This window comes from Aythya ferina (genome assembly GCF_964211825.1).
Source record: "Aythya ferina genome assembly, chromosome: Z".
Taxonomy (NCBI): Eukaryota; Metazoa; Chordata; class Aves; order Anseriformes; family Anatidae; genus Aythya; species Aythya ferina.
This window is the reverse complement of record NC_140299.1, coordinates 52,837,772-52,850,500: the sequence shown is the minus strand read 5'-3', so window position 1 is coordinate 52,850,500 and position 12,729 is coordinate 52,837,772. Positions and strand designations below refer to the sequence as shown.

The following is a 12,729-nucleotide window of genomic DNA, read 5'->3' as shown; positions in this document are numbered from 1 at the left end:
CTATCTTCCAGCTTCTAGTAGGTTGCTCCAAGCTTTGTTCAGTGAACTTTTGAGCATCTCCAAGGATGTAGAGTGTACACCCTCTTAGTCCCTATCCCAGTACTCACTCTCAGAGGGAGATTTCTTCAACTGTTCATTCATGAAATGGGACTCAAACCCCTTCCTTTTTCTTGCCCTTTGGTTTGTCCTCCTAGATAGACCATCTCTTCCTATGTTTTTCTTTCTGGGCTTTGTCATTCAAAGGAGACTAAACAGAGAATATCCTTAATTTTAATGATAAAATCCTAACAATATTTTGAGGTGTTCTTATGAGTCTCTAAGTCTTGCATTGTCTACAGTCTTTTCAACACTTAGCAGCACAGGTCCAGTCTCATATAAGGAGAGAGAGAGAGGCTAATTACAAATTAATATTAAAAACAAACAAAAAAATAATAATTCATTGCTAAGCACTGAGAATAGCTTTGCCCAAGAGTGCAGCTGTTTGGCATTACATACTCTTACATTTATCACTTGAATTTTCTCCTGAAAACTCACATAATGTAGCTGTAAACTGCTCTTTCTGGAGAGGAAAAATAGCAAACATAACAAAACCAATCACAGTTCATAGAAGAATTTCAAGTCTAATTACTATCCCTCTCAAAGTTTGATTAAGTGCTCTAACAGCTTGAGGAAAAAAAGAAACAAAAATCCTCAAATGGGTGCTGCTCTGGATAAGCAGAGGATTCGAAGATTAAAGACTAGGTGAACAAAAAGACATAATATTTCATAATATCATAATAAAAGGAATAAGTATTTTGCAGAGACTTTTAAGTCCTGCAGAAATGCATACCACCTCCTCCTCTCCCAGACCATGGGACTGCTCAAGTCTGATGGTGTTGCTATTTTCTACTGCTGTTTTTTCATCAAGAACCTGGTAAAATATAAGTCCTGTGTGTTGTACTTCAGATATACTCACTGAGTGCAAAACACATCTTAGGATGAGCCAAGCATCAACTTAAATTTTGCAGGTGCTTAGCGTGATATCTGGGAGATAATGCTTGATTTTAAAATCCACTTCCACCTGGCAGAAATAGAGGCCTAGATCCCTCAAATGCATGCTGTAATTTCACAGTGAGTCATCCTGTTGATCTCAAGGCTCATGTCCACATGTTTACTGACACACAGAACTGTTCACAGGGTTGAGGATACAGCTGCTTAAACATCTGGTTTGATGCACTATCCAGGATATCAACACTTCCAAGCAACAGTTTACAGAGGCAACCATCAGACTGCACAAACTGTGGGACTTAAATAAACAATCAGAAAGCTAAAAGGGAGAAAAAAATACTGTGACTCACTCAAGCATATGGGACACAGAATTATGGCAAGAAGAAACAACCAATTCTTTGCCTAAGAGTCACAAAACAGTGAGACATTAGTTTGTGTGGTAAGTTTTCCATTTTTCATTGTGCAGCACAAGATCAGATTTCAGCATAACTTATGGTAACAGTATTACAGTTATATTTAGAGTTTTTGAGCAAGAATTTAACAAAATGTCTTTGAATAAATTCATAGCAAGCTGTATCTTCATACATGTACCAAAGATAGAATACTTAGCAGATGCATGGAAAATGTTAGAACTATGCTGAAGAAACACGGCTAGGATATACAGGGACAATCCCATCACTGTGCAATAGCTTGCTTTCTATGTACCTTTCTATGAATGTATGAAAGGCTAGAAATTATATAGCTCTGATGGTCAGTCTTGAACCAATGACAGACAAGGTCTGCTCACTCAGTCCCTAACTGAGGGCGAGGGTGTTATTGGACATACCAACTTGGAAGGAGAAGGGGGCACACGCAAATGGAGTCCTGTGCTGGGTCTCAGGCTAGATGGTTTAGCTAAAACCTACATCACCATAACATTCTTAGACCCACAGACTGTTTTTCCAGAGGCCTAAAACTGTTTTCACTGAATATTCTGACTGCCATGTCTTTTCCCAAATGTGTCTGCATTTGCCATCACCACCTTTCATCTCCTCCAGATCATCCACTTGTCAACTACTCCTTTAACACATGAGCTCCTTCCCCATCTATCTTTTCTGTGATACTAGTCCAAGTATTTCTGGTCCCAGGGGAATCACCAGGAGGAAGACACATGATAGGAGTGCAGAGGAGCAGGTGTCGATTTTCATTTTCTCTTTGCAATGCATTTTATCCTCTCTGCCTATACCCCATGAAGAGTGTCTCTTCCCAACACACATATTAGGAGAAGAAGCCAATGAGGTCTTATACTGTGCAAAGGCTTATCTTCACCTGTCAGGTGCTCCAGGGAGCACCACAGAATCTAAGCAATAGCAGTGAAATTACCTCAAACCCACGAGAAGGGTGTCACAGGGTGTTTTAGTGGGGCATCAACTACTTGGCAGGCTGCTCCAACCAGAGGGAGTGAGGGTTAAAACACTTACCCCATCCTTCCTCCCAAAGCCCTCTGCAAAGTTCTTGCACCTTCCACATGCACATAAAAACAACACAACACCTTTTCAAGGAGTTCCTTGATTAGAAATTGACTCACTGTTGTAACTGCTGTTGACGTCTGTCTGTGTAGGTGCCAGGCTGTACTGGATTGGCCCTTCAGAGGTGGCCCTTCCTGACAGTAAAGGGGAGAAGAGAAGGGAGGAAGGGAAGGGAAAGAGAAAGGAAAGAAAAAGGGTATATTTAGATACTTATTTGTTTTTGTATTTATTACTGAACAGATCTGCAGAGTGTAGCATTGTTCTGACGCCACTGTTGTAAATCCCACCCCCCTCCAACGCACACACACACATACACACATGCACACAAACACAGATATTCCAGTAGAAATCTGGAGAGGTTGATTGCCCCAAGACCTGCCAGAGAGACTCATTTGCTTTGTCTGACTGCCAGCTCACTGAAAATACCTTGTATTGGGGTCATTAATAGAGTGGAGGGCACACAAGATGTGGAACTGGCAACAGGTATGCACAGGACTTCATTGGCATGTAAGACCTCTACAGATCAGTCTGTCAGTCTCAGTAAATCTTTCAACATAACTTTCAGGACAGATACATGTGATGGGACCTGAATGCTAAATGTGAGCAAATCAGTCCTGCTGTCTTGTTCATTAACACACATCAAACGCAGCAGAAAAAGTATCTTGGCAGCTTTTCTTAGTATGAATATGTAACCTTGTTTCCTCAGAAAAACGCAATCCAACCCCGCTTTGGTATTTAGGATATGCTTGACTCAGGTCAGAAAAAGTTGTGTTATTAACCTGACATACCTCCTTAGCATACTGCACTTGTGAATTTGCTATGCAGGGAATAGTCCCCACAGAAGGTCCAGAGATACTGCCATCAGACTGTTCTGACATCCTTCATACTGCTCTGTAAATGAGGCACCAGAGGTGGATGGCAGCCTCTTAGGTTGAGAACACTTGAGTACACCTGTTTTAACATTTGAGGTCTTGCTGACTACATTTCCAATCCTTTTCTCCACTCCTTGGTCTTATTACTTTCTCATTTGAACAAGGTCTGGGTATCAGAGTTAGCCTATATATCCTTGCTCTACTTGCAGTGTTGATGGAGGACACTGATGTGTGGGCTGTACTGTGTGCAACCCAGTGAACCTTAAAGATTCTTGGTGCTTTTAATGAAAATAGTTCCTGTGCTGATACGATGAAGCAAACAAGAATCCATAAGTACAATAGGTATGGGGCCATGTATAGGGCAGGATATTTTACTAGCAAGAAACAGAGGAGTGTAACATCTTTCTTTCAGTCCTAAGTCTCTTCCTGACAATTAAGGCAACAGTGAGCAAGCCTAGCTATCTCTGTATATAAGCACTGTATATATTGAACTCTGGTTTCTCTTTAATCTCCCTCCCTGACTTGTTCTAACAGATTTTGGCTGGGCTATAAACACTACTTAATAATGAAGATGCATGATAAAACAGCATTCACATTAGTTATAGCATTTTTCAGACAGGTTATGCAGAATTAATTCTTCACTTGGGAAAGCACTGGAAATATAACTGAACACCATCTAGAAAGGCTCATTATACTAATTAAAGAGCAGTTAATGCTAAGTTATTGCTGACTGATGTTTTCCTTTACTCATTTGAATGCAGATGAATGCCATTGAAGTAATTTCTGTCTTGTAAGAGCAAAGACTGAGGAAGAACTCCACATTTATAATCTCTACCTAGCAGCACAACCAACTGAAATAGGATATAGCACAATCCCTCAAAACTCTGACAGAATACAAATTTTCACATTTCTTGAGCTACTTTGTCTGAAGGCTCCAGCCGTTTACAGGTTTTTGAATGTTTATTTATATCTATATCTGCTTGCAGTAACTCTTCATTAAAAACAGCAATAACTCAAACACTTTCAGACTTTTCAGAATTGCCTAAGAGAATCAGCAAAAAAAAGGTAATTTTTATAAACTCTTGCCATCTTGCTGTTTCCTATGTAAGAGGAATACAGATTGTCTCAGTGAGAGGGAAGCAAGGTGGATGATGCATTGGGCTACTTTTTTTTTTTTTTTTGAAGATTGCATAATTTTCAAAACTAGATTTTATTCAGTGCTATTTCTTTTCCTTATTTTTTTCCTTTCTTTTCCAAAAGTGCCTTCTCATGTCTACTAAAAAACATCACACTACCTATGTAGCCTTTCACGTGCTTCCTGTTTATGAAATAAACCACTTCTAAGACATTCTGATTGTTTATAACGATTTTTCCAGAACTTGTCCTCTTCTATTTCAGGTCCTTTGATCTCCAGCCTCTATTCGTGCTGTTCCTCACTTCAGTTTGCACAATAGCTTTGCGTTCTTTAATTGCATATCATTTTAGTACTCATATACCACAAAGCTTTTTCCCCTGTCCCTCCTTCCCCCCCCTCTTTGCTTCCTTACTTTTTTAGACAGTAGGTAAACCACCCAATATTTTCCATTAATCATTACTGATTTTATTTTGCCTTTAATTCTTTAAGTATTTCTTTACATGGAAGATAATGTTCTTCACTGGTGACTATAGAAATTGGGTTGCTGAGGGAAGCAGTGATCAAATCAACTTTTAAATTGCACGTCAGTCAAAACTGAAACTTCTCAATTGTCAGGTTTACAGAGGCCTCTCTGTATGAATGCTGGGTTAAGACATTTTGCCACCCTATCTTTCTGTGAATCTCTTCAAGAACTGCATCTTCAAAGCAAAATAAATAAATAAATAATAGTAAGACACCCAAATTGATTTTTTTTTTTTAAGTATAAACAATGCCCTATCTTTCTACTGTTGCTCAGAAATGTTTGCTTCATTTGTCAATATCTAATTTGGATTTTAGAATCTATTATTATTATTATTATTATTTATTATAATATATTAATAATATATTATAATTATGTAATATAATATATTATAATATAATATATAATATTATATTAATATAAAATTAATTATAATTAATAATAATAATAATAATAATAATAATAATAATAATAATAATAGTTCCTTTGTGGGAAACTGCATACTCTGTTTCATGATCACTGAGGCAGCACTACATATAAAGCATTTTTATGTGCCTACAAAAACACTTCCAATTAAAATTACATTTAAAGTTTTGTCAAATCGCACAGTTTTTTCCTTTCTTGTAACACTTGTCTTATTTACAGCTTCATTTCTCTGTAGTAAGTGAAAATGAGAGAATGATGGCTCCATTAAAACAATGAAAGATGCAGACAAAACAATGCAGCAGCATTTGTGGTAATGCAGAGCACCCTGAAAACTTGATCCCTTCCTGCTCAACAACCATAATATCAAAGGCCTGAAACTTGTATTTATTTTTGAATGGTCATGATTTTCAAGGTTGGGTTAAGAAGGGAAGGCTAAAAGGATCTTAACGGCTGTCTTCTGCCACTGTACAGAAGGGGAGAGCGCAGATGGAAGACAGACTCTTCTGAGGGATGCACAGAGGAAGGGCCAGAGGCAATGGGTACAAGCTGCAGCACAGAGCACTTCCCTGAGATCTTAGGAATGATTTTTTTTCAATTTATTTATTTATTTATTTTTTTCCCAGGAGAGATGAACCATAAGATCAAGTTCTCAGGAACATTACAGGTTCTCCAACAAAATATATATTGTTTCATATATTCATACATATATACATGTATATACAAAGAGAGAAAGAGAGAGAAAGAGAGGGAGGGAGAGAAAAAAATGACCTTACATCCTCCTGAAAGGCCAGACTATGTTCTCAAATTATAAAGCGCAGCACTGATGTTTCAGGAAAACAATATCATTATCTCAACAAAAACTAAACAGACTCTATATCTATAGATGTCAGACATATTTTCTTCCTAGCAAATTTCACACAACTTTCTCTATTGTCACCCAAGCTGCTGTCATTAATTTTAGTAAAATAGATCTGTCCCCTCATATACATCCACACTGACTTCTTACAAGCCTGACAATTTTTAAAGAGGCCTGTGGAATAAAGACTCAACATATGAATTGTGTGGCCAGAATCAAAAAGACAGAAACAAAAGAGAGCCTGAAAAAGCAAATACCACAGTGATCAAAAGCCAGCACTGAGACTGAAAATAAAGATCCTCATTTACCTGATTTAAAAGCAAGAGCTTTAATCAGGATGCTTGACATTTTAGCATGCTGCCCTTACTACAGGTCATTGTATATAGAAACATTGAATCATTTAGGTTGGAAAGGACCTCTAAGATCATCAAGTCCAACCTTTAACCTAGCACAGACAAGTCCACCATTAAACTATGTCACTAAATTCCACATCTACATGTTTTCTGAATACCTCCAGGGATGGTGGCTCACTCACTTTCCTCGGCAGTCTTTTCCAATACCTCACAACCCTTTCAATGAAGATATTTTTTTCCTAATATACAACCTAAACCTCCCCTAGCACAAGTTGAGGTCATTTTCTCTTGTCTTATCACTTGGTGCTTGGGAGAAGAGACTGATTCCCACCTTGCTACAACCTCCTTTAAGGTAATTGTAGAGTGCAATAAGGTCTCCCCTGAGCCTCCTTTTCTCCAGGTGATAAAACAAAATAAAATAAAACAAAACAAACAAACAAAAAAACCTCCCTCAGCCACTCTTAAGATTGTTCTCTAGACCCTTTGTTGCTCCTCTTTGGACACACTCTAGCACCTCAATATTCTTCTTGTAGTGAGGGGCCTGAAGCTTAACGCAGTACTTGAGGTGTGGCCTCACCAGAGCCCAAGTACAGGGGAATGATCACCTCCCTGGTCCTGCTGGCCACACTATTCCTGATACAAGCCAGGATGCTATTGGCATTTTGGCCATCTGAGCACATTGCTGGCTCATGTTCAGCTGGCTATCAACCAATACCCCCAGCTCCCTTTCCACTCTTCCCCCAGTCTTTAGCATTGCATGGGGTTATTGTGCCCCAAGAAGAGGACCCAGCACTTAGCCTCGTTGAACCTCAAACAATTGGCCTCAGGCCATCAGTCTGGCCTATCCAGGTCACTCTGTAGAGCCTTCCAATTTTGGTGCTTACAAGAGCTGTGTAAGAAAATCCCTCTGTAGCTTGCTTTTTAGAGACATAGTCTGGGATATAAAAAACACAAATTTCAGCCTATATCTATCAGTTTTTCTGACTTTCCTTCAGCTGTGGGACAAATCTCTTTTGAATGGGCCTGTCTTTCCTGAGGCTGAAAAAGCATAAGTTTTTCTTAGAAGGAAGGATTCTTGTTTTTCAGCTTGCTTCAGATTTTAACCCTAACAGAAAAACAGGATTTTTCCACTTGCAGTACAAGCACTGATTTAATGCTCTTTTCTGAGACCTTAGCTGCCACTTTCACTCAGGGGACACATCACATCTTCTTATAGCAGATACTATCCATTTTCATAACCTCCTCCCACTTCTTTTGAAAATATTATCATACATCTTCCAGTAGCATGTAGCAATCCTGAATATCAAAGACCCACTGTGAGTTTTTATCAAGATACCAGAGTCTGAGCTCACAGAAGACTGCATTGCTTTTCTCATTTAAAGTAGTGCCTAGAAAAAAAAAAAAAAAAAAAAAAAAAAGAATTTAAGCTTTTTAACCTGGAGCTGTTAGTAACAAGCAACATGTAAATAACAAAATCCTAGTATATGCAGATGTCCACAGCTGGGAAGACAAAATTGTCTAAGCACTTAATCTTTGTCTGCAGGATGAATTTTAAAAGTATGCTGTTTCAGAGAATGTTTTAACCTGCTATGGGTTGCCAATTTTCACAAACAGAACAAGACAGATAAGACAATAGTGATCTATACTTCTGCATCCTTCCTTCAGACACCACCACCTCCAAGAGCTAGAGGTCTGCAAAAAAATGAAATCCTAGAAGACAACTCAGAACCATGTTGCACCATCATGGACTTCTCCTTTCTTTCTTTGTTTGTCCCTGATGGTCATAGTGCCAGACACCAAGTTTTACCATTGGTCAAGCTAAGTTGTGTGGGCTTCCTATAACACCAGCTATCAGCACAAATTGATTCCAGACCTCAGTGACATTATGCAGGATGAAATGCGTAATTCTAGGACCACCTTCTAAACAAAGGGTTACAAAGAGAGGTCAGACTTCAGGATAACACTTGTTGAAAAAAACAATATAACACTTGGTGAAAAAAATGATCCAGATGGTTGTGAAAGGACCTAGCTGAGACATCTCACAGCAGGGCATTGAGAACACTTGTGTATCCCTGTGGAGCTCTACACTCCCCTTTCATTCTTTCTTTATACACAAAATCTTTCATAGCATGGTGGTGGTTCTAATTATAGAACAGGAATTTCTTTTGATAAGGAAGAAACTTGCCCACTGTAGCACACTCACTGTTCCTTTAATATCTGAAAAAACTCCACTTAAAAGGCAGTGGAATGGTGGCTCAGCATGTGCTTAAGGTGATTAAGTTAAAGAGTGCACAGATAGGCTCATTTCTTGCTGTTCTTAAAAGTGGAGTGCTATCCTAGTAATGTTCTCTTAACATAGTTTGCAAGTATAATAAATTATTCCCTGACTCTACATTAATATTTCTGTGTCATCCCAGAGCACTCCACTATGACTTATGCAGCAGCATGGAGCACAACTACAAATAAAACTGCTGTGAGTGCTATTGATAGTATCTAGCATTATCATTACAGGAACTGGCTGACAGTAAATAAATAAATAAATAATCATGAGTGAATAATTCTTGTGTCTAATGACTAATGTCTAAGTATTTTCAACCAAAAAACAGTGACTAAAGACAGATAAATGGTAATCTCTTAACTTTTGCTATGAAAACTCTTAAAACCAAAGCTGGATTTTACATGTTCTTGCTCTCTAAAGTGGCATTAAGTGGAACATTGTTGTGCCTTTCTTGAAAAACAGGAATACGAAAGAAACATCAAAGTACAGGGAACAAGGTCAGCTTCTTCCAGTGTAAGGTGTCCATGGCAGGGGTGTTGGAACTAAATGATCTTTAAGGTTCCTTTCAACCCAAATCATTTTATGGTTCTGTGATTCTTGACTCACATTAAGGAATCACTAAGCTAGTTGAATCTTGGCATTTGTCATTCATTGCTCAAAAAGAGTTGCTGGTGGCACCATTAAATCTGCTTTTTATATACATTGAATTTTGAATGAATGTGTGCAATTTAGTAGCTCTGTATGCTGTGAAAGACTTCTGGACAACCATAAGCAAAAACATTTCCTGCAAGAGTTTTCTCCCTGGTATGAACCCAGGCAGAAAATATCCCATGTGTCGATGATGTTTCTGTGGCCTGCCTTTATGGAGATGCACACATCCTAACAGGTGACACCTTCTTAGGCTAAGGAAAATAAATCTGAGCTAAGGAGTGGTAGGTCTATGCAATCTTGCAAATGACAGAAAAACATTAGCAGGAAACATTTTTTCACCATAATTTCTCATCCAATAAATAGGAGGCAGCAAATGAAGCAGTTTCAAAACAAAAGGATGGTGCTTATTCATGCAACCTGTAGTTCAGCTGTTGAAATCCTAGCTTCAAAGCCCTGTAAATACTAAAAAATATGCAGACTCCAGAGCCAACTGAACAAATTCAAAGAAAAAACTCCATGGACTTCTAAACACAAGGACTCCCATTCTGTCTCACAAGCCCCATAGACACTAATTTCTGAATGTTTTGATAATGCCCTGGGAAGCAACACTATATGTTTGCCCTGTTCTTGTAATTTCTTTTACAGAAATTCCTGTCTGGAGATAGGATATCTGTGTTAGTGAACACTGTTCTGATCCAGTATGACTTTTTTTTTATGTGACATGCCCTTAATAATGGTCCTTTATGAGATGTTTTTATGGTCAGGGTATCAACACTTAATCATTTCAGAGAAGAAAGAATTATATGAAATTGAAGTCACCTGCACCTAGAAAGCACAAGACTTCAATCCACCTCTGATAATCATATTTTATCTTTGCTCTTAATTGGGGAATGAACATGAATTCCAGAACAGATGGTGCATAATCACCAGGGCAGAAAACACAGGATCCAAGGGAGAGGAAGACAGAATCTCCCAACTGCTTGGAGAGACAGCAGACAAGAAGGAGGTGGTGACAGCTTGCAGGAAGCTAAAAATAAACCCACATTATTGACATAGCCTTGTTTGCTTCACAGTTGTGTGATGGAAAGACTAGATTTGCCCATTGTGTCATGAAAAAAAGGTCAGGTCATTTTGGGCTCTGTTTAATGACAAATAGACCAGCCTGGGGAAAAAAAAGAAAAAGAAAAAAAAAGAAAAAAAGAAAAAAAAAACAATAGTGAAAATACACAGTCACTATTACATATGGGAAAGTACATTTCTTTCAATGTATTTGCCATAACATTACTAAATAAATCTAGGATAGACAGGCACAGTTTTCTAAGAAATCCTGACTTTGGTGAGAGGAGAATGAAAAGGAAGCACAAGGGATGGTTTGGATTATTTGGAAGTTAGATTGCTGAAAGTGCTAAAAAACACATATTCTGAAGAGTCATCCAAGCTCTTTTAAAACGTTGAAACCAATATGCTTGAAAATTGTGAAACCTGAACTCACAGCCCACTTGAAAAAGTGACTAAACCACCTTTAGAGTCTTTGCTTTCCTGTAAATTTTTGCATCCCAGCCACTGTTTGTGCTTTCAAAATGGTTGCTGTTTGTGTCCTCAAAAAGGCTGCCATTTATGTATACAAAATCTCCCATGCTTCTCTTTATGCCCAACCTTCCCTTGCTCTAAACTGACTACTGTTATTTCTATACATCTCACACCCACTTTGGCTGTACAGCCAACTAACCAATGTAAATTCCCACTTCAGAGGAACCTTCCTCAAGTGAATATAACACATTGAAGCAGAAGACTAATTTCTCAGCTTGTGTCCCACTCTGCAAGCAGAGTCTTTGTGAAGGTCAGTAGTGATTGAGTGATGCCTGCATGGACCAAGCAAGACAACAGTGTGGGTCAGCACATACTGATACACAGTATTTTAGTTGCAGGAAATGATCTACGCCCTTGTCCACTGCTTATTGTACAGACACCTTTCCTACAGTGGTCATTTCTTAAACGTTTTATGAAAAAGCATTGTTTTCAAACCACTCTCCAAGCTTTAACTGAAATGCAGTATACCTGCTATGTCTTCCTACACACATCCCTATAGCAAATAAATTCCATTTTCCTTTTATTACTAAAGAAGTTTTTAAGATTACACCCATTACAGTAATGTTTCAATTGGAAATAGAGAATTTAAAATGTAAACTTGAAGATGGATACTTGAACAGGATAATTTCTAGGATAGCATTTTTATAGTACCATTTTCCTCCTTATCAGAAATTCACAGTACATATAGCTGTCAATCTCTACAGGAACAAGTATATCTTTCTCATATGCTAACTTTATTAGCCCTTTCTCACCTTTATGTGCCTCACATAATTCACCTGCTGTGTTTACTTGTACATGTAATGAGCAAAGTCTTTATTGTTCAGTACAAATAAAAACAACAACAAAAAAACTTATTTCCAGCTTTGATATTACTTAAAGATCAGATAAACCAGAAAATTGTTGCTTAATTGTTGTTTGCATAGTCAAGTTAGGTTTCAGTAGAAAACTGAGGGGGAGTAAATTTACATGAAAGGTACTGAAAACTAGCATCAACTCACATTTTTTTAAATCCTTCTTTGAGATATCTTTCTCATTTTGATTTTAAAGCAGTGCTACAGAGTTCATACTCCATGCCTAGAAACCCTCTCACAGCAGCTGTGCAGCTTGAAGATGTTAGCTGAGCTTTTTAGGTACCAAAATGTAGAATTCATTCCTGTAAAGTCAGTTTGCATTTACAGTACAGAGAGCCTAAAATACAACCCAAAGTGGACCAGAACAGCCTAAGAACATGAGACAACTCCAGAGCTGTGTCATTTTCTCTATTGCTCTCATGGGTTACATGCTGCTGAGTAGCTTGGTGAAACTTTTTGTTGCCTGGCTATAATTTGGACCAGGCTCAAAGCAGCTATACCATGCCCAGTGAATAGGCCAGGGCCAGGCTACAGAAGCAGCCACCAAATTCTCACTCATTTTTGCGGGTGGAGGGACACTTCCAGCCCAGTTTTATACAGCCATTACAGTTATTAAGAGTAGAACTGAGTAACTGCATTTAATGAGAAAACTGCATGACTGGAAGTAGTCAAACCATTTTTCACATCAGTGGAGAATCACAG

The 12,729-nt window shown here is 38.3% G+C and overlaps 1 protein-coding gene across 2 annotated transcripts in view; it reads right to left on the bottom strand.

Annotated features, from left to right (window-relative positions):
- NRG1 (neuregulin 1) overlaps positions 1–12,729 on the bottom strand; it is a 470,147-nt gene that overhangs the window by 296,997 nt on the left and 160,421 nt on the right. For both annotated transcript variants that reach the window (XM_084503262.1, XM_084503261.1), the window contains exon 2: positions 2,555–2,629. Coding sequence is in view for 1 of the 2 variants with exons in the window: in XM_084503261.1 (XP_084359387.1) it covers position 2,555 (1 nt within the window). In the remaining variant the exon portion in view is untranslated. The remainder of the gene's footprint in view (positions 1–2,554; positions 2,630–12,729) is intronic.